A 22,618-nucleotide genomic window follows, 5' to 3' on the forward strand; every position below is an offset into this window, starting at 1 on the left:
TGACTGCACAGGTATGTTTGCCATAGAAGGGCTGTGTTAGTTGTGTTAATCTGTCACAGCGCAGAAAGGTTGCACATTTATATCTCACCTGTTTAAAGCCATCTGGGTCAGAAATCACCTGGTCATTTTTCTCTGAGCTGATACTCACACAATGTACTTTACTGTGATCAAGTCCCAATTGGGTCAAATTGAAGTGGTCCAATTTTTAATGAAATCTATAACATGCAGATTAAATGGTCCTGACACGTGAAAAGTTGCTTGAAGCCCAGATAGCTCAGTCGGTAGAGCATCAGACTTTTAATCTGAGGGTCCAGGGTTCAAGTCCCTGTTCGGGCGCATAGCATGTTATAAAACTTTTATCTGCTATTAACTATATTATAAATGAAGATTTTCTTCAGCTTTTTACTCTCCTCTCTCTACCGAAAGGTGAGCTCCGTACATGTTACTGGGAGCTCGTGCTCTGAAGAGGGACAAACAGATCTGTGAGTCTTAGAGGAAGGGGTGAGGTCAGTCACACCCCTGCTGGGGACCCGCCCTTCCCTGTGGCACTGCTCGTTCCCGCCCTGGCTCGTGCACCTCATGCAGCCTACAGAGAGTGTGGAGACACAAGCGAGGTGTTAAGCGAATATACATCAGTGTTTCGCCCTCCAGTTCAACGTGTCACTGGGAGCTCATACTGTGAGGAGAGATGCACAGAGCTGTAAGGTCTTACAAGAAGAAGGGAGAGTGAAATTCTGCCCTCCTGGACAGCAACATCACCCTGCTCTAAAATAAAACACTTTCTCCATCAAATATAATCCATGATACAAATATGGAACATTACATTCTACCAAGTGAGGAAACTCCTTTGTAAATCTGTTTTCATTTGCACTACGTTATCAAAACAAATTGCATTGTTTTCCCACCAAGATACAAAAACAAGCATTTGCAATGCAATAGGTCTCGCATTTACACGAGTTTAAGCTGTTGGCATTGTTAATGACAATGCCTTTTATTTATGTTTTAAAAACGAAAACAGAAACAAAAGGCATTGTTATTTGCAATTTCAATAGCTCAAACTCGCGTAAATGCGAGCCCTATTGCATTGCAAATTCTTGTTTTAACTCTCCTAGTGTTTTGCTTGCCCACCTCCGCAATCCCTGCAATGTGTTGCTTCCCATCTCTCCAAGCATGTATGTAAAAGGATCACAACAGGGATATTTTGCTGGGTGGGTTATGCTGAAAGCAGGCTCCAGGAGTTATTTTCTTGTTTTATCTCATGCATTACACATATAGCATGGAAGCACATGATTTGACATTCAAAGGCTTTTATGGCGCTGGGAAACTACCCCACTGAAACATTTATAAATGGTGTCTGATGCAAATGTACTTATGACACTTGTCATAGTGCTCCTTGGGCCAACATTAAGGAACAAATGATTGAATAGTGTGAAAAGCAAATTAGGCTTTGGCAAGTGTTTACATTTACATTCTTACTCTTCTTTATTCGTTTTAAATTCTGATCAGAGTTTCTTTAGCGAAAATTATTTGAAATATGAACTGCTATTTGTATACATTGAATTCGTGAAATTCCATGTTCAGTTTTGAGATATCGTTGCTTTTCCGGCAGTTTTTTGTATTTATTTTAGCTTTTTTTATAAACTGTACTTTACAAACATTGGTAAAGCCAACAGCGCAACACCTCCATCAGAAAGGTGAGACCAGTTGGCCAACTCTGGTATATCTCTTAGTATAATAAAAGAATACCTGCTCTTAGAACGATATAAAAATGATATAATCCAGCAGCAGAGGTACAATTTTGAAAATACAGAAGATGTGCCAGATTGCTTCGGTCTTTCTTGCCTTCCCTCATTTAAGGCAAGGTTTCTTTTAAACTTTAAAGATTTACCCCAGAACCTTGTAGAGAGGAGGGACACATTATGCCTAGAGTATGGGGAAACTAGTATGATGGTGGAGAAGCTGGCTGTAAGTGTAGCACCCTGCACTAATCCAGACAACCCTTATGATGATTTTAGTGGTCTTAGACAACCTTAACAAGCTCTCTAAGTGATAGCTGCGGAGAGCAGCCTTCAGGGTTAGTCCAGAAGGAGTGCAAAGCAGCTTGTTTCACCAGAACATAATCTTATAGGTATAGATTGAGTGAATAAGAACCACACAGTGTATTTATAAAAAATATGTATTTATTATAAGACACTCACTAACACATGCAGATATCTCCTACCCGGAGATATTCAGAATGCACACAATACAATAAAAACAGGTAAGTAGCACAAATACACAGTGGTCGCCCAAACAATATACTAAAATAGTGGTATGCGAACCACGACTGGAGTCAAGACTATACCCAGAAGACGAAGAAGTGCCAGGGACCCAAGGAACTACCCGAGGTGAGTATCTAGGAACCCCACGGAGGTCGTGTGCAGTGTGGGAACACAACTGCGTACTCTATACAAGTCAACGGGTAAGTCACGGTTGCAATTTTAAAGAAGGACCCATCCCATTGGACCCTGAAGAAACGCAGTGGAAGACAGAAGTTTGGAGAGCCACCCCACCGGTGGATACCCAAGGATCCAGGATACCTACACCAGGGAAGCTGGGTGCGAAGTGACGTCGGAAACCGCAGTCAAGCTCAATGGGAGACTTCAGGAAGATGCCGCTGCTGGTGAAGGTGAAAGTGTCCGGTGGAACCCAAAGGTAGATTCAAGATGAGAAGTACCTGCAAGCATTGGGGACAGAGTCTATGCCACTCAGGGGTGACCAGGAGGCACAGAAGACGAATGTCGGGTGTTGCAGGAGAGTTGATGGTGAACTTTGAGCTGCAGCTGTAAGGACAAGGCGATGCTGTGAAAGACCAGGAGGCATTCGTGAACTGTCCCACGTTGGATGTTGAGAGTTTAGGGGTCGGTGTCCGTCGGGGGCACCAACAAGCCTTGGCAACTGCAAACAACGTGGAAAGCGAAGAAGGTGCAATGTCTGGACCAGCAAGGTCCAGGTGACTCTCCACAAGTAGGGTAGTCAGGGTAGGCCCCTAGCAATGAGGGGAGCCCGCAGAGTTCAAAGAAGCCCCTCAAAAGGACCCACAGGCCAGAGGCAGTGGAGTCTCGAGGACCTCAAGCAGTTCACCAAAGATGCAAGCCCATGGTGCAAGTGATGCGGTGAGGACGAAGATCTTGGTCACAGGAGATGCTTGAGGTCGAGGCTACTTGGAGCCCGAAGATCTTGAAGGAAGCAACAGGCCTTTGCAACAAGTGCACAGGGGTTCAGTTCCTGCGGCTCCAACGAGGGATACTGGTCTCAAACGTGGTGAGAGGACAGGGCAGACCTCAAGGGATGTAACGAACCACCACCTGTGTTGCTTAGCCTTTCGGAGTCCGTGGGAGCTTGGGATCAGCAGACCGGTCAGCTTTGTTGCGGTGCCAGCAGATGCAGGGAAGTGACTCCTTCACTTCAAGGGAGATTCCTTGAGGTGTCTTGGATGTTCACAGGCCATGGATGGTTCCTGTATGGACCACAGGCATGGATGTTGCAGCAGACAAGCAGGGTGACGAGGCCAGGAGCAGTAGGAGTCCTACCAGTTGCAGTCTCGATACCCAGAGTGAAGTCCAGCGAAGTCCAGAGTGCCCAGACGGTCGAAGAAGAAGTGGTGTCTTGAAATGAATCTTGTCCTATGACAAATCTAGGGACTCACCTACAGGTAAGCCCTTAAGTACCCTAAGGAAATGGTTGGGACGATTCAGGGTTCCCTCCCAGGGGAGGGGTCGGACACTGGGGAGGATACTCTCATGTCCTTTGTCCAGTTTCACGCCAGATTGGGAGCCAACGGCTCCCTGAGCTGGTTTGAACTGGACTATGCAAGTAGGGCACCAAGTGTGCCCCTCAAGCAAACTGAGTGGCACTGGCAAATGCTCCCACCTGTCCCCAATACACTCAACCCTGTCTGGAAGGTGGTCACACCTCCCTGTGACAGGATAACTATTGTTTTGCCTTCCCCTGCTCGAGCATGGCTCAGCAGCAGGAGGGCAGATTCGTGTCCCTGGTCGGCAGCAGCCATGTTGTGCTGTCTGGGTCTAGAAGACTGGTACCCCGGAGCACTGAGGGCCTTACGGAGCTTCACAGTGTATGGAATCATATCTCCCACACTGTTTATGGTGTGGGGGTATGGGTTTGATACAAAAAATGACAGGGTTCATTACAACCAATTTAGAGATGGTCATCGCGTAATGGCGCATGGCCACTCTATGTATCTTAATGGCTGATGCACTTACAACCCGGGAGAATGGACTCTGAAGGTTGTTGGGGTGTCATGCTCCTGCAGGTGCACCCTCACACTTAGAACCGAGCACCCTGCCTTCAGGATTGAAAGGCCTGCCTTAGGGGTGACTTATAGGTTTTAAGTGCAGTGACCTCAGATATAGGGAAACCTATATCTGTCGTAAGTGGTGCTAGCACCAGCGTAAACAGGCTGCAATGGCAGGCCCGTCGTCACAATTTGAGTGATCTCTCAAGTGTGGCATAATACATGCTGCAGCCCATGGGAGACCCTTGGTGTATCTATGCCCTGGGTACCTCAGTACCAAATACTAGGGACATGTGAGGGTACCCCAGTAGACAATCTGGGATGTACCTAAGTACTCTTCCATAACCAATTTAGGGGAAAGCACAGAGACTGAGGTCCTGATTAGCAGAATCCCAGCCGGACTAGTCCAAAACAGCATAGCACCAGGCAAAAAGTGGGGGTAACCATAAAAGCAGATCCTACTTTCCTACAGTTCGTGTGCACTGAATCCGGTGTGATAGTGTGTTTGGAGGTATGTAGTTTGTCAAGATGCATGAAGTGTGCGTTTTTTAGATTGGCTGTATGTGCATGGTGGTATAAGTGTTGTGCTTCAGATTCTGTATCATTGTATCCCTCACCCACTTTCAGGATGTTTCCATTTGTGCTACTGAATTTGCTCCTTTTTTTATTATTGTTGGGAAAATCCAAGAAGGCTTTCCATACTCAAGCCTGAGCATCGAGTATTAGGGCCTGTCCTGCATCTAAGTGGGCATGGCTGTTGTTGTGCGGATAGTGTGCTTGTGGGGTGTTATTTTACCAATGGTCTTGCTGGAGCTGATGGTCCTTTGTTTCTTTCCTTCCAGGGACTCGCAAGAACCCTTTGTCCACATTCCCGATTGCAGGTTCTCAAGGAATGCTTGTGGAGATGGAAGAGTTTCGGAGGTCTTTTATGCGCTTGTGCAAAGAAGGCAGCATTGAGCCACAAGAGACTGTCCTAAAGCAGCTGAATGAGCTGCGGGAGGATTCCAGGGGTCGTTGCTGCTTGGACCTTTCTACCCAGAACTTGTCTGTAGATTCTTGCGATGTGCTGGGAAAGCTGCTAAGCAATGATGTTCACTTCACAGAAATCTTGCTCAGTGACTGCATGTTGAACGAAGAGGGTGAGTCTGATGTGGTAGAAGGATGGCTAATGTATTTGGAAGGAAGGCAAATAGCAAATGTGATGGGGAGCAAGTGAGAAGTGGTGGCTTTCTCTGAGGAAAGTGCTTTTCTTGGTCAGCCACTTATGAGGTGCATGTGTGGGAATTATAGGCGACTCTAACAAAAGAATCTCCAAGGAACTAAAACAGCAGGAACCTTATTTACTTGCAGAAATGCTGTGGTGCTAAGGAAAGGACACTTGTCTTATAGGGACTAAGATGACAAAACGAGTTCACCTCACTAGGCAGAGCAGAAAGAGGCAAGTTCACCTCACTCATAAAGACTTAGAGGTTCTTTAAAACAATTGACTTTTTTCCACAGGAACCAGAAGGGTAGAAGGTATTCAATTTATTTTCAGAGGTCACTGTGAGCAAGACAGTTAATAGGGAGCAGTGGTGAGGAGGAAAGACCTACTTCGCAGTCTAGATACATAAAACTGTCCATTCTGATTCCCCTAGGTACCAAGAATTGTTTGACTACATTGTGAACCCTGAGGGTCTGAACTCTTTGCACTAACTGCTATTGAAGAGTATTATTTTGTTTTTAATTTTAGGTGTGAAGCTCCTGGTGCATGGCCTGTGTTCCAACTCTGTAGTGAAACGTTTAGACCTAAAGGTAAGTGTAAGGCATCAGAATAAAGCATGCATGTGAAATTAGCTGCTGAAGAGACCGGTCTGAACCGGAGATGGCCTTTCGATTTAGTAATACAGCCTGCTCAATCCATTAGTCTCTCTTAATCTGATTTCAAACACTTCTTGTTGACCTCCTTTACCGAAAAGGGTCTTTTTCATTGTGTCACCCAGTCTTGTTCCTCATTCACATCATAGGCAACAAAATAAAGCTGTCTTCCTTGAACTTAAAGTCAGTGACCCCACATCTGAAATAATACCTAAGCCATGTTTTTTCATTGAGTGACCTCAACCTCCTTTTCAGTGTCTGCTTTTCACTCTCCCATGAAGTGGTAAGATGCTTGTTTTCAGAGCTGGGGACTCAAGAAGGGAAGAAAAGATAAGTTTCCTTTTTCCTATATAGATGAGAAAATCAAGCTTCCTTTATTTTTTATATAGGAAGTAAATGTACTAGTCCTAGGCTTCACCTCTCGCCCTAAAGCACATTTATCACCATCTAATGGAGGCCTCTTTTTTTCCCATCATTAGAAAGCACGAACTTCACTTATCACATTCCAATACTTACAGAAAGAACCTGAAGCAGACTGAAGCCGGAGTCATGTGGTAGCAGCTTTCAATGCTATTCTATTCTAGAAGGCATTTTGTGTACATCAATCTAACGCCCTGAAGATTGTCTTTTGGTTCTGTTTCAAAGCATGATGGTAACCACACAAGAATTCGTGAATGCATGAAAAAAGATAAGCTCCATTGATCAAAGAGCTGGGTTTTAATTGTGGTCCTCAATTATAGAAGACTGTGCTCCAATTAATGTTGCGGAAAAGAGTACCTCCGCGGTCTAAACTATATTCTGAAAGGTCTCCCCAACTGTCTTTATTGAATTTAAAAATGACAAATGGAGAGTACTTGCGTAACTTGGAAAAAAAAAGCCAGACAGATACATAGAAAATGCATGGAGTCTGCAAAAAAAGTAAATCGCAAAATCTTTCTGTCCGAGAGCCAATTTTACTCCACAATTTTCTAAAAATATGATTACATTTTCTAAGGCAGAAAAGCGTCTGAGTTGCAGCATATTGGATAGAATGCGTTTTAACTGATTTACTTGATAGGCCCAAGTAGCTAGAGTTGCAATAGTCCATACTGGCATGGGTAAAAGTGTTCCCGACCAGAACTTTGTGTGAGAAACATAGAAGTGGGAGAACTTTTGTGATGAATTTTAATTTAAAGAAACTTGTTTTTACCACTGCAATCTGGGGTTCAAAGAGCGTACATGATTTAAAAGGAGCCCCAGACCTTTTGCTACTTTAGCAGTAGTAGGACAAAACCCCACAGGAGGAGAATATAGGTTACTGTCCCAAACATTAGGAGAGCTCAGAGCAACAGCATACCTCTGTCTTAGAATCATTTATTTTAAGGAGATCATTCACTGTTGTATTGCCACCACGTACTGTAGGAGTTGCTGAGCAGTGTTTCTTTCACCACTTCTCAAGTCCAGCTGGATCTATGTATCCTCTGTACACATGAAGAAAAAACACCCTATGTCATGCAGTAGATGGCAAAAGCCTCAGATGTAGATTGAAAGCCACTGATGCTGTAGTAAATAATCAATGTTATTGCATGCCGCCAACCACTCCCACTACCTATGATCCCTCTCAACTCATTAATCACAGAGAGAATATTAACCTTGGATCTCTAGTCAAGCCTAAAACCCATCAGAAAGGGATTTGGAAGAAAATGTCTATAGAAATACTATATTACATACAAGATCAGTGTCCTGTCAAAACTCCACACCTGCAGTATAACTGCTCTCTACAATAATTTCAATAGATTGGGCAGAAGAGAGAGAAATAATAAGCTATATTTATTGTTTTACATAGCGCAGGTTGCATTGCTTCCATAACATTAAGCAGTATCTTACCTGGACAAGGTTTTTTTTTTGGGCAGCCTGTAGATTTAAGATTATTCATATTCCAAGGGAAGCAACTTTAGAATGTGTTTGGCTCTGGCTATTCTCAGTTTGTTCTCAAGTTCATCAAGAGAGAGAGCAATTTTTTAACCAACATTCGGGCAGTCTCATTTCTTATGTCCTTCACTTTGATACGCTCAGATCCTTGGATGGCTCTAGGGCATTTGTTGTGCTTATAGAATTTGAGTAGGGTTGTTTTGTTTTGAAAAGCTCCTTGACTGATCTTGTCCCCTTCAGTAATCTTTGATGAAAAGAACAGCTTCTTTATTTTATAGATCATGTGGTTACGTTTGCGCATCTGGTACTTCATTATTCTTAGCATGCTCAAGCCTTGGGTTCTTTGTACCACTTTGTTTTTATGGAATTTATTATGGCACTTCAGTCTCATCCTCCTTCAGATTCTTCACCTTCTTCACCTTAAGAATATTCCCACAGGTGTCTTAGTGGGCCTGAAAAGCCTTTCTCCAGAAATAACTCCATTGCACTGGCTGTTGGCGTCATACGGTATTACCTGCAACTCTGCCCAACTGACATGACGTCAGTATGGCCTTGGCTCCTTGTACATGTTTGTATTCATGGAGTGTCTTTTAACATTTCAGCCTCATGGATACATCCTCCTTCAGATTTTTCACCTTAAGATTGGTGGTCCTGAAAAGCTCTTTAGCACTGGCTGGTGGTGTCACACAGCACTAACTGCATCTCTTCCCACCTGGGATGGGGTCAAGAACTTACTTTAGGTGCTTCACAGATGTCCTTTTTCTCAGCTTTGACAACAACGAGGACACGTCTCCTTCAAAAGTTTCAGGATTCAAACCATACTGGAAGTGCAACATGCAATCTTTGGATCTTCGTGGCATCCACATGTGCGCTCTTGGATCTGACCATTCGCCGTTGCCTCCGAATCGTGCTCACGAAAGCAGACATGGGCCATCAAGGAGCGGGTTGCTGAGTTATTCTTGGCCATGGTCCAGATATAGCACAACATGGCTTTAGGCCACAGCATAGCACCGAATCTGCACTAATTGCAGCCACTGAAAGTCTACGATTACAACTAGGCCAGGGCGGAAAGGCTATACTAGTAATGCTTGATCTATCCGCCGCGTTTGATACGGTGGATCACCATATACTCTTTCAGCGTTTAGCGGATATAGGGATAAAGGATAAAGCCGCAGATGTCCTTTTACTCCTACTTGAATAATAGGAAACAAGCTGTGGTGCTAGATGAGCATACATCCTCTCACTTTGTAATGCCATGTGGGGTGCCCCAGGGATCAGCACTTTCACCCACTCTATTTAATATATATGTCTCCCCTCTGGCCAAACTTATTCGCTCCTTCGGTTTCAAGGCCATTTGTTACGCAGATGATACACAAATTATCATTTCTTTAGCCACAAATCCAGAGACCGTGGCGGACCGTTTTAAGCTCTGCATGAGTCAGATTATTTGCTGGATGCAAAATAATTGTTTAAAATTGAATACCGGGAAGACGGAAGTTGTTATGTTTGGAGGAGACACGTCTCTCTGGAACCTAAACTGGTGGCCCGACATAGCAGGACCATGTCCCCAGCCGGTAAAGAGGGTAAAAAACCTTGGAGTCCTTATCGACAACCATCTCTCCTTAACGGACCAGGTAAATAGTATAACCTCCTCCTGCTTTTATACTCTGAAAATTCTTAGGAAAATTCTTCCTTTTATTCCTATGCCTTTGAGGAAAATGGTTGTAACAGCACTGATCCTGTCAAAAACTGATTATTGCAACTCACTCTATATTGGAGCAAAAAAAGTGTGCTCCAAAAACTCCAGACCCTGCAGAATGCGGCGGCCCGGCTGCTATTGGACCTACCTAAATTTAGTCCCATCAGCCAAATCACTCGAGAACAACTACATTGGTTACCCATATCCGCGAGGATTCAATTTAAGTCAATGTGTGTGCTACATAAGAGTTTGCATAATATGGGACCCTCACAGATAGGTTAATACTGCAAACGGTACACCCCAATCAGAAGTCTGTGTTCTGCGACAGCCCATCTGCTTGTGGTTCCAAAAGTAAAGACGCTGAAGTGGGGTGGCAGAAGTTTGCGACATCTGGCCCCTAAGCTTTGGAATACTATACCTTTGCATCTTAGAATGCAAAGTGACTTGTTACAGTTTAGAAAGGGACTAAAAACTTGGCTATTCAACTGTATCCCCAAAATATCGTAAATTTCTTTTGTCCTGACGTAATGGCAGCAAGCGCTAAGATGCCAAGGCAAACACGCGCTCTATAAAAAACAATTTTAATTTCATTTCATTCATTTCATTTCATTTCATGGTCCAGAGAGACTTGCTAAAGCGCGCACTCCTCCTACAGGTAAGTCTCCTATGGGAAACAACCTTAACGCGGGCATCACATCGCGATGCCATTACAACGCAGTTGTTACAATGACCGCGTTATTACCACGCAAAGCCATTACTATGCAAGTCATTACATCGACTTGCAGTAGATGGCGTGCTAACATTAGAAAAAGTATAGTTTACTATTTCAACACCTTCCCTACTGTTACATAGGCTGGAGTTGGAATAGTAAGTTAAACATTTCTAATGTCAGCGTACCATCTACTGTAAGTCGATGTAATGACCTGCGTAGTAATGGCTTTGCGTGGTAACAACGCGGTTGTTGTAGTGACCGCATTGTAATGGCACGTGAAGTAATGACTCACGTTGTAACGAGTCATATTCATCTCTTATGAGTGTCCTTTTAAAGAATGGTCACCCAAAAAGGGTTTCTACAAAATGTTCCAGAGGAAAGAAAAATCCTTTGCTTCCTAGAGGCAACTTCAAAGTTACATCACTGTTTCCAGAGGCTGGGCTCTTGCTTGTCCTCAGTGCGGAGATGAGACAGTGGTATTGCTATGACTCTTTAAAGACCCTTGGTGGTCAGAAATAAGAGATCACTGACTCAGAGGTGTGGACAGCAATGTGCACCACACAGCATGCTGCAGAGAGGAGCATGGAACTGGCAATTAGGACAACGAGGCACCCAGTATATCTAAATTATCATGAAAGCTGTCCGTTCTTTCATGCCCTCTTTAGCTAGGTCACTGCCAGTGCACAGGTGCACTCCCCTACATTCTTAATGTGTTTATATCTTATAATTATGGCTAGTGACATAGTGTTTTCAATACTGTAACACAGCTGCAGCTCACTTATGTATTGTGTTTATGTAAATATAGCTAAACCTATAACAACCTTGTGCACTGTCTATTTAAATAAACATGGAAAAATACTAGCTCCAGAGTCTTATCATGCTTGTGCCACAAATAAATGAGATGTATACAACAGGGATGTGGAATTCCTATAGCCTGACTCCCAGGACTTGCTGTTTGGGGTCAAGGGCAGCAAGTTTTCATGTGTATTTTGTCCTTGGGACAAGTAAGCCCAACCCCCTGCAGCACAAACCCCAGGGGCTGCCAGTTTGCAGTACCACATTATGGATCAAGGAAGGGCACTTTCTGCAGTTAAGGTAATATTTTTGCCCATATGTTAATGCTGTTCAAACTTGTATTTATGGTTCATTAATTGAAAGTCTTGATTATTAGGGTGAGCGCTCTAAGTAAATGTTGTAAGCTCCGACATTACTACTGACTGTGGTTCCAGTATAACAATGTATGCACTTTTTCAAAGTTTAGCAATATGAGGCTATGTATAATGCTCCCAGAAAGCTCTCTGATTTGATGCAAATATTTGCAGAAGCTTGAAAGCAAGACTGATTTGTTGCTTTCAAAATAAAATGTTATTTAAAAAATTTAAAGCAGGGTAAAAAAGCATTTCGCTAAACTACTGTAAAATGACAAGTGCCATGTCTTTGCAGCATCATTTAGTTACATGTGTTGATGCATGCTAGTATTTCCCAAAAATATTCATAATGGAAAATCCGTGTAACCGGTTCCAATAAGATTATTGGAAACAAAAATAAGCAAGTATTGGCAAAAGCCAGTAGGTCTGAAATTGGTGGTCAGCTTGTTAGTTTTGTCTGTGTGACTTGTTTTGACATAGTTTTTGTAAAACCTTATTGGTGTGGGAGCTGCCGGGCCCTCACCAGTATAACAAACATTGGCAAAAGCAAAAATGTTTTTTTGTTCTCAAAAAGCACACACTGCCAGAGTAGTTGCTGGCACTGAACAGAACCTTTTGTGCCGATATGCTCCTTGTGAAAGAGCAGAATGTTGTCACTCACAGTGAAGCCAGCCAATATAGAGGGAGACAGAATTGTCATAAACACTGAAGGTCATAGTCAACGGTAGACCATATTAGGTGCCCAATTATTAAAGAAAGTCTCGCATGTCCTTGCATTAAGTGTAGCTATACCACTTTTGTGAATTCCCAAGAATTTACAGAAGCAGGACAAGAAATAGTAGAAAATATTTGTGAACTGCATTTTAGCGTGAGCAAATATGCATGTGTAGATTTGCTCATGCGCAAATCTGAGTGTTTGCAAGTTCACTTTCCCTCATTCACTTTTTTCCCAACTCTGGAAGAAGGTTTACGTCTGCCATTGTCAGGAGTAAATTTCTAACATTTCTCAGTACGGGAAAAGATCGGAGAAGAGTTGTTGAAAACTCTTAAATCATGCAAGTTAGTAGGTTTGCACAGTCTCAAAAGGGCATTCTAACCATCGAACTATTGCTTAGCACTACCTTCAGCCCCAGTATGTAGATCAGCGGAACATAAGGGGATTGCAAGTATTTAAACACTACTATGGTATGAACCCTGGCATAATCAGAGAGGCTGTATCAGAGCTCCTATATAAGTAGATTTATGAAGCAACCTGCCCCATGGACAAGTAGATATTTTATTAAATTCCACACCCCTTAAAACAGATAAAATGACAAAAAAATAAGTATGGATGAATACAGATGGAAATGTTGCAAAAATAAATACCATAAAACTGGGAGCCCTAATTATAAGCAGACCGAAGATGATGATTCAGTGGCCAACAACCTGCTTCCATCTTTTTACTCTGTTGCTGGTCTGTGTTTGCTTAAAAAATGGCAATGGAGATCATCCTTTCCATCGCTGGGGCCCCAATAGAGGAAGTAGTGTCCTTTATCACAGTTGTACATAAAGCTTCAGAAGCTCTGGATTAGACTTAGACTTTGGAACCCCAGAGTACAAATATTTTGATGGAAATTGTGCAATCTACTTCTTCATTTGCGCCCATTTAACAAAGTTACTTTGGAACCTCTCCTGGCTGCCATGGAGAAGTTCCTCTTCGGCCCAGCAGTCCACAGACAAATTGCCAGGCACGATGGTCCTGTGGCTGAAAACGTTTGCTCGCACAAAGGTTGCCATAGAGTGTGTTGATTCAAGCTTCATCCTCAAAACTGAATCCCAATACTTCCTCTGTAGTGTCTTCCAACACAGAGTAAAAACAGCTGGATACCATGGACATGAAGGTTTTTGCTTCAAATAGTCTTACTCTTCGTAAGATAAAAAAACATGTTCCTGTAGGCCACTATGTCTGGGTGGCAATTAGCAAAACTTGTGGTTGTAAGCCTACCGTAACACATGAAGACATAATGTTTTGAATTGGTCAGTGATGGTTTGACTGTCCAAGAATAGAGTCTGATGTGTAGCTTAGAATTTTTGGCTACCGCTGACGGATCTGTGGCCAGTATTCTTGATGCAGTTAGATGTCCTGCCCTTCGATAGAAAGACCTTCTTGGTGAATAGGCCAACTCCTACATGGAGCGTTTTAAGAATAGTAGCGCTGCAGCACACTCACTAAACCAGGATGCCCCTATTAGGCAGTTCTGTCAGCAATACAGAAAGTTCAGGGGCTATTCCAGAGCTCAGCGGTCCTATCAGAAATAACCCTCTCACCCACTCCAAACACCTCAGTAAATGTACATTTAGCGACAACCGACAGTACTTTGGTGAAAACATGAGGTGCAATTATCATCCCAAACAGTGAACCGGAAATGCTGGGAGCCCCACAGGGAACTGTCAGGCGGATTTGTGAAGCACAGCTATTCACCTGTGAAGGTATCCAGGCACTGTAGCAGGAGTAGGATTAAGGTGCGCGTGTCCGGCCCCACAGAGTTCGGTGAAGGGCCAGGTACTCAGCCTCTTGCGGAATTCAAGAAGTGAGAAGGAAACTCTGATGTGGTTTGGAATGTCGTTACACCTTGGAATCATACCAGTAACTGGTGTGGCAGGTATGATTCCACCCACCTAGAGGGAGAAATATGACAACACCGATACACCCGATACCAGCTAGTAACAGAACCTAGCATCACAAAATGGATCCTGCCAGCCACAGACACGAGTCTGGAGTCAGGAGTGCTGCTGGACGAAACTTCATCAGGGGAAGGCTGGACAATAGGTTTCCAGTCACAGGGAGGTGTGACCAACCCCAAAACAGGCTTTAGTGTATTGGGGCTGGGTGGGTGCACTCTGCGAGTGCTTTGATGTCTGCACTGGGGGCCCATTTGGTGTCCCTGTGCATAGTCCAGCTCAAACCGGTTGTTGGAGCCAATTGCTCTTGCTCTGACGAGAAACTGGACAAAGGACATGGGTGTAACCACCCCTCTGTCCTGACTCTCCCATAGGTGGGGTCCCCAGAGTGGTCCCACAACTTCCTTGGGTATAAAGTAGGAACCCCTGACTACAGGACTTTAGATTTACCTGGACGAAACTCTGCTACAGAAACGAAGTACTTTGACTATCCACACTACGCTGGATGACTGAAGAATCTCCCTTGGAGTAAAGGAGTTACTCCCCTGCAAGGCAGGCACCTGAAATGCATCTGACCGGTTTGCATCTACGCAGGACTCCGAAGATTCCTGCAACCCAGGAGGTGGGTTCCCGTGGTCTCTGAGGTTGATCTGTGCTCTGAGCAATTCTGAGACCCGCATCCCTCGTAGGGACCGTGCAACCCGAACCCCTGGGTACTGTGTACATTTGCATCAGCATATTTTTTGGGGCGACCCCTGAGGCTGTGCTTTAGGCTACTTGTAGTCCAGACCCCGAGCAGTATTTCCACTGAAGATTTCTGGCCTTCACTCCACGAGTGTTCCGTGGGACGGTATTTTGTGATTCAGCTCGAGGTCCCTTCGCGATCCCTGGTCCGTTGACCTGTGGGTCCCTGAGAAGGGAACTTTAACTTTCAGTGGGCTTTCCTGGTTGCTCCAGACGTGCCCTGACTCTCCATCGCTTGTGGAGTCCCCAGGACCTTGCTGGTCCTCACGAAGCATCTTTTCTCAGACCACGTGGGTTGCAGTTGCCAAGGCTTGTTGGTGTTCAATCCGGACACTGAACCCCCAGCACTCTATGTTGACGACTTCTCCTGGTCCCCGTGGCTGCAGATCCAAGCTTCACCTCTTCTCACCTGAAACACCCGACATCGGTGGGCATTCGTCTTTCGTGCCCCTGGTCACTGTGAAGTGATCCAGACTGTGTCCCCTCTGCTTTCAGGTACTTCTCAGCTCTGATCCAGGCTTGGATCACACCGGACACTTCTCATCTTCCCGGCAGCAGCACTTCTTCGCATCACGCCATTGAAATCAACAAGCGTTTCCGACACCACTTGACCCCTATGCACGCGACTCTCCTGGGATAGGTAACACGGGTACGTCGGTACTCTCAAGGGTGCTGTACTTAGAACCGTCTATGTTCCAAAGGGTTTGCTTTAAGTCCTCTCCCAAGTGTCCTTAATCTTTAAAAATCCAACAGCGACTTTCCCATATAATTGTACAGAGCTCGCGGCTGTGTTCTCACACTGCACTCGTCCTCCGTGGGTCCCCTGTGTCACTACCTTGGGTGGTTCCTTGGGGTCTCAGCGATTCTAAGTGCTCTAGGCACTGTCTAGTCAAGTCATGGTTGTTATACCACTCTCTTAGTATATGGTTTAGTATCTCCCTGGAGCCCACTGTGTATTGTGCTACTTACTGTCGTTCTAGTGCTTTAATATTGTGTATCTTGTTCTCTAATCTCATAAAGAGGTTAGTAGAGAGTGTTTAGTAATAAATACATATATTTTATATATTCCTTGTGTGGTTCTCCTTTCATTTGGTCATTCAGGAGGTTATAATCTGGTAAACCAAGCTGCTTTACATTCCTTCGAGATTTAGCCTGAAGGCTGCTCTCCATAGCGATCACTAGGATAGCTTTTAATAAAGGTTGTCTTTAACCTAATCATCAATAAGGGTCATTTGGACTGGTGCAAGGTGCCCACTATAACTAGTAGACAGCATATACCAGGCCAACTTCTCTCAGTCAGGTCCCCAATCCCTGAATGTTGCAGCTGCATGTGTGCAGAGTGAGAGGCGCTAGCTAGAGTGCTTGTTCCTCCCTGATTATATTACAGACATCATCTTAGCTACCAGAAAATCACTGCAAAATATATCTATGCAGGTCGCTGGAACAAATCTCTGCCGTGGTGTGGGTCAGAAGGCTAGATCCCTTTGTCACGCCTTTTTGATATCTTACATTTCATAATGTCCCTTACACAACAGGGGATAACAGTGAGTACCTTCAAAGGTTACCTGACTGCCCTGTCATCTTTCATGAGTCTCCCTGATCAGCTATGGTTGTGTATATCACCTTTAGTGGCATGTTTTCTGAAAGGTTTGCTTTACCTGTTTCCTCCTGTCCTACTTCATTCATTGTTCTTCAGTGGGATATGAATCTTCTGTTGATTGTTTTTTTTTATGCAGAGTTGTCCAGTTTTGTGACTTACTTTGAAGACCGTATCCTTAGTTGCAATCGTTTTGGACAGCTGTAGGCCCTCTCAAATTATCCACCATTCGCATTTTTTTTTAAATCCAAGTTGGTTTTGTATACCTGCAAAGCATTCATGCCTAGGGTTTTGGCCTCACATATGATCAGTCTATCACTCGTCCAACTTTCTTTCCTTCTCATCATCCTACCAAGTTGGAGCAGAGACTGCATAGACAGGATTCAAGGAGTGCCGTCTCTCACTACATCATTTGTAATTGACAGGGCAGAGTAGAGATCATCAGTTCTTTGTGGCTTTACCATAATGGTCACGGTAGTGACCGAAACACTATTTCTCATTGGGCCATCCTGTGTAACAAGATCTTGTATGCCTTGGCTATAATGGACCCTCCGAAGGCGTTCCTGCTAACACCATCCGGCCCATGGCTGCTTCCACGGCTCTGACCAGAGTGGCTCCAGTGGCTGACATCTGCTGGATGGCCATATTATCATCCCTGCATATGTTTACTGAACATTATTACCTCTCACCCCAAGCACGCAGTGATGGATTCTTTGTAAGGGTAGTGCTACATTACTTCCTTTGGTTTATCAGCACTACTCAATCCCACGTCCCGGAGGATACTGCTGTGAGGCTCATTCATAAGGTGAGGAATCTGTAGCAACCTGTATCCATTAAAAGTATACATTTACTCTTTTAACAATATTTCTGATGGATGCTTCTAACCACAGATTCGCACCTTGTGAATACCCCAAGCACCAGTCTGGATCTTGAGATTTTTCATAGCATTGCTCTTACTCACTGGTAGGTAACATTGGATATAAGAGCCACCTCTGCTGCTGACATCAGTTCCCTTCTTTCCACACCTTCCGACACAATCCCGAAGTTTGCTTCCTAACTTTTTTCTTGTTCTTTTCTTTAACAAGTTTTCTAACAAAATATGTTTCTCTATAGGGTACAAAGGAACATGTTCCTACCCAAAACTACAGGGTTTAAGCCTTGTAGAGACTGCCACACGTAGAAGTCTGTGACAGACCCCCACCAGGTATGACTTTGGTGCCTAGGGTTCTCAGGCATACACCAGTCTAGCGGAGACTGCAACCCAATGAACCCCGAGCTGATCTGTGACTGTGAAGCCAAGTGATAAATCACCAAACACTATCGGAAGTCACGTAATGGCCGAGCCAAGTCGAGGACTCAGACCGGATCCCATTCTTGAGGTTGTTATCTTGAAAGAACCTCATCGCATTTCAAATTGTCCAATAAGTCCAAGTCTAAAAAGAAGCACAACAAGTCCAAGGAGAGTGCAAAGGACCTGCAGTGGTGGCTGCTTGACTGCAATTGGACTGACAATAAATTCTCTCCTTAGCCCATCCACAGCTGATAGGGGTGACGCTGTTGGGTTGGACACCTGAGAGAGGTGGAGAGCCGAAGACTCCGGTCCCTGGCAGAGACCTACCTCTACATCAGTCTGTTTGAGATGCGGAACATTCACTGTCCATTGAAGATCTTCCTACCGTCGATCAAGAGAACGCTGGTCCAGCTCCTCATAGACAACGCAGCAGGGAGAAGTGGGGTCCTAGGTACTGTGCCAAAACGCCCTGCACCTCTGGAGCTGGCAAAATCAGCAGGGCATTTCTCTAGTTGTGAACCATCTGGAAGGATCTTTAAATGCCAGGGCAGACTAGCTCAGCCAGCAATGACTAGCAGATCATGATGCAGGGTCTCTTCCAACAATTGAGTTAACTTTGAATCGATCTCTCTGGCACACCAACAAGAGCATGCAGTGTCAATACTTTAATGCATCGGAATTTCCAAGAAGGTCTGTCTTGGAGTCACATTCCATTTAAAGTGTAGCATGGGATTCCTGTACCCCTTCCTGACGCTGCCTCAATGGCCTGAGTTCTGAAGAAGATGAGGAACAACCGGTTCCAAGTCATCCTAGTGGCTCCAGATTGGGTCAGGAGTGTGTGGTGCCTGGGACTTCTGGGCATAAGCATCGTCCTCTGAAGTGCCTGTCGCTTTGGGAGGATCTTCTGTCGCAGCAGTGAGACAGGGTTCTGCACCCGGGCCTGCCACTCTACAACTTCATGCGTGGAGATCAAGTGGCAACAGTTGACTGCCTTCAACCTCCCGAAGTACTGTATGTCGTTCTAGTAGCCGAGCGTTTATGTACAAAAACTATTTAAACCAGACGTTGTGAAAAGTTTGTGGCCTGATGTAATCCCTGCATACAGACTTACTACTGGCAAAATTCTCAAATGTTCTGCTTTTTAGGCTGTCTTTAGCGCAGTCAGGACTTGCTGTGGGCACTGTTGGAGGTTATTTGTGGGTACATTGCCTTCTTGCATTTACCGGACCACTTGCCCTTATTTAAATCACCTGTTGAGATGCATTTTCTTAAAGGTATGGTGCATATGTTTCCACCCTTTTTCTTAAAGATCTGGTGAATATGTTTCCACCTAAGTCTTTTCTGATGCCGCAGTGGAATCTTAATTTGGTTCTCACTTTTCTTATATATACCTTATTTGAGCCCATTTACAGCTGTCCTTTGCAACTTCTGACTCTCAAAACACTTTCTTTTAGCAATAATTTCAGCTTGTTGCATGAGTGATCTACAAGCTTTGTCTGTTCATCCACTGTACACCACCTTTTCCTCGGACAAACTAGTGTTGCAGACTAGGGCGGTATTCTTACCAAAGGTTAAGATACCTTTTCATGTCAGACAATTCACCCCCCTTCTGGCATTCTTTGCTCTGCCTCAGCCCTAGAAAGAGTAGGAGAGGCTCCACCATTTAGACCCCAAAAGAGCTTTGAGCTTTCACATAGATCACATAGATCATACCAAGGACCATTTGGTGGACAATCAGATCTATCTAGGTTTCACTAGGGCAAAGAAGGACTATATTGAGGTGAATTGTCTTCTGAATTACAATTTTCTAAGCATTGTTTAATAGACAGCCTTTCAGAAGGTCTGAGTGCTTATTCAAACAAAGGCTGCTACCACTACGTTGACACAGGACGTGCCTGTTATGGACATCTGTCAGGCTGTGACATTGGCGTCAATCCTTTTGTTCACAAAAAAAGTCTGCCTTGATAGCTTGGTCCGACGAGAAGGGCACTTTGCCAATTATGTCCTGCAGGACACTTGATCTGAGCAATTCATCAGACCCACCACCCTGGGGGAGGGACTACTTGGTTTCTATTCACTTGATGAGGGAATCTGCAGTTAGAAGTATGCATCGGTAGAAGCAGTTATTTTGACTTCGGTAAAGCTCCTTTTGGTGGATACTCTCTAACTGCAAATTCCTCACCTCCCTCCCACTTCCCTGTGCTATCAAATGGGCAATATCTATAAAATAGGTCCCAATTCGGAGATCTGCACACTGTCGTATCTGATCACTTATCATGCTCCACGTCCAATGGCATGGACAGAATCAACAAAGAAATGACATGATTGCTCAGAGGTGGAGCTTATTTGCTGCACCAATGTAACTTCTGGGGCAGGAAGAAGCCAGCGCGGAGCTTCTCAATGCCTCCTACAAGCTCGGCGGAGTAAGGCTTTGAATAATCTCTAGATCAAGTCTGGAGGTATTCTCAAGGTGAGGATATTGAATCAACCAAAAAGAGCATTACAGAAAGTGAGTAACTTGTTCTTCTGGTGAATACATAATCTTGCTTCGATTCCTCATAATCTCTCTTTTCCTGTGATTAGTCGGTACCATATAATAGATCCCAAGGTGTGGCTCTGCCACCCCCATCCCGCCAGAGCCCAATGCCTGGGCTCTTGTCAGGCTGGTGCCTTGCGAGAGGATGGCAGGGAGCACTGGCGACTCACCAGCAGGCTGCCTCGCCGTTTGACCAAACTTACTGTGTGGCAGTCAGCTTGCCGGTGCAGTTCGATCTCCTTCTGTGGCTTCAGGAGGGCTGCTCTTGGAGGATGCCATCGGCGCCTCCATTTTCCTCAGCTCTTCTCCTTCCTAGAATTCCCTCTGGAAAATTCTGGTCTTAAAACAAAGCCCAATCCAAGATGGCTGCCTTTGTGTATCCAGTAATTCCCTTTCCCAATCCAAGATGGCTTCCTCCTCGTTTTAATTTTATCATTTTCATTTTATAACAACAAGCAGTAGAGCATGTGCCATTCTAGGAGCATACAAAGTCAAATATTAGTAGCATATCACCAATCTGGTTTATATAAAAGTAACAGTGCAGACAGAGATCTAGAGCAGGAAGCAGGTCCTCCAGTGAACTGTGCTGGTAGGCCAATTGTTCAATTACCTAGGTTTTAGGTTTTATAGCAGTTAAAATATATGATTAGTGGGAGGGGACGTACAGAGCACCGCAGTGAAAGGTACATTTCAACATCTCAATCGGGCATATCCGAGTATAGGCTCAGTAGGTAGTCACAAAATGGTTGCAAGATGTCTTTGGTTCGGGATTTGGGAGGTTGTGATGTAGCATAGACTTCAATGGTCATGTCTTTCAGCCAGGCAGTTTCTGTGGGATAACGTTTGCTACCCCAGTGTAGTGCTTCACAAGTAGGCGCGCAATGGCGCTGAACCTACGCATGTCCTTCGAGACCTCTTTGAGGTACCCCAAGAGAGCCAGCAAGGGGCTAGGTGTAAGTGCAATCACACTAACAGTGGATATTAGGGTGAACATTTTAGTTCAGTATCTCTGTATGTGTGGACAATTCCAGGTGAAATGTAAGTAGTTGGCCTCTTCTATGCAGCAGTCGGCACATTGGGACGACTGCTTAGGGTCAAACCTAACTAGGTCATGGGGTGTGGTATGGGCATTGTGAAGGAACTTGTAGTGTAATAGCTTATGCGTATGATGAGGGGAGACTAACTTCGTTTGGGTGCAGCAGTAGCGCCAGGTCTTGTCTGGTAGCGAACACCCCATGTCCCGCTCCCATTCCGCTCTGACACTCCCATCCTGTCCTGGTTTCATGGAAACACATGCCTGGTATAGTTTTGGGACCAGTCTCTCCCCTCCTGTATCGATAATGACTAACGTCAATAGTGGGAAGTCATCTGGGAATCATAGGGTCAGAGGGTATTCGAGTGTGCAGTGTGTGATGACGTGGTCATCTGGGAAGAGGTCCTCTATCAAATGTAAGTTATGATTTGATAATGTACGCAGGACTAGCTTCTCCTGTGTGAGAGGGAGCCAGGGGTTATGTGTTTATGGGAGAGCAGTAGAGTAAAGTATACCCCTACTGAGCCTGCAGCTTCTATGCCCAGACTGTAGTGATGTCAAGAATTCCTGTCATGAGATGTGGGAGGAAAACGGTAACCAGCGAAAACGGACTACATCTCCCAGGATGCTTAGCGGTTGAGAGGTTATGTAAACAGGAGAGCTGTTACATAACTCAAGGAAAACACGCCCTTATGTAAACAGGAGAGCTGTTACATAACTCAAGGAAAACACGCCCTATAAAGGGAGGAACCAGGAGGTACAACGCTGTCGGATATTGTGTTTACACCGACGTACCTGCTTAGTGAAGAGCAGTGTTCCGGAGTGGTGCTCCAGTAAGGCAAGAACGGAGGTAGGTCGAGTCGTTACTCCCTGGGCCGTGTCTTGCCCCATCGTCACCTGTGAAGGACCCGGAAGCTCTACCGGATAACCATTGAGCTTCGCTTTTTGACTCGGCTGAGTCAAAGCGCAGTGGCGCTTTTGCTGGTTGGAGTCGTAACTCCCAGCCCGACCAGAGATACAGGGACTGCCAGCTGTAACGCACACCAGGAGGTGTTTGCCGCGTTACAGACTCGGAAGTCCACGGGATCGATCGAGCGGCTGCTCTCGGTTCAGTCTTCTTTGCTTGTGATTG

General features: G+C 44.8%; 1 protein-coding gene across 1 annotated transcript in view; it reads left to right on the forward strand.

Moving 5' to 3' along the window:
• The window catches only part of LRRC45 (leucine rich repeat containing 45), a 416,324-nt gene that overhangs the window by 9,407 nt on the left and 384,299 nt on the right, over positions 1-22,618 (forward strand). The window contains exons 2-3 of the mRNA XM_085617558.1: positions 5,140-5,436; positions 6,030-6,091. Coding sequence (XP_085473684.1) covers positions 5,190-5,436; positions 6,030-6,091 — 309 coding nt within the window. The 5' untranslated portion in view covers positions 5,140-5,189. The remainder of the gene's footprint in view (positions 1-5,139; positions 5,437-6,029; positions 6,092-22,618) is intronic.

This window comes from Triturus cristatus, chromosome 7 (genome assembly GCF_964204655.1).
Source record: "Triturus cristatus chromosome 7, aTriCri1.1, whole genome shotgun sequence".
NCBI lineage: Eukaryota > Metazoa > Chordata > Amphibia > Caudata > Salamandridae > Triturus > Triturus cristatus.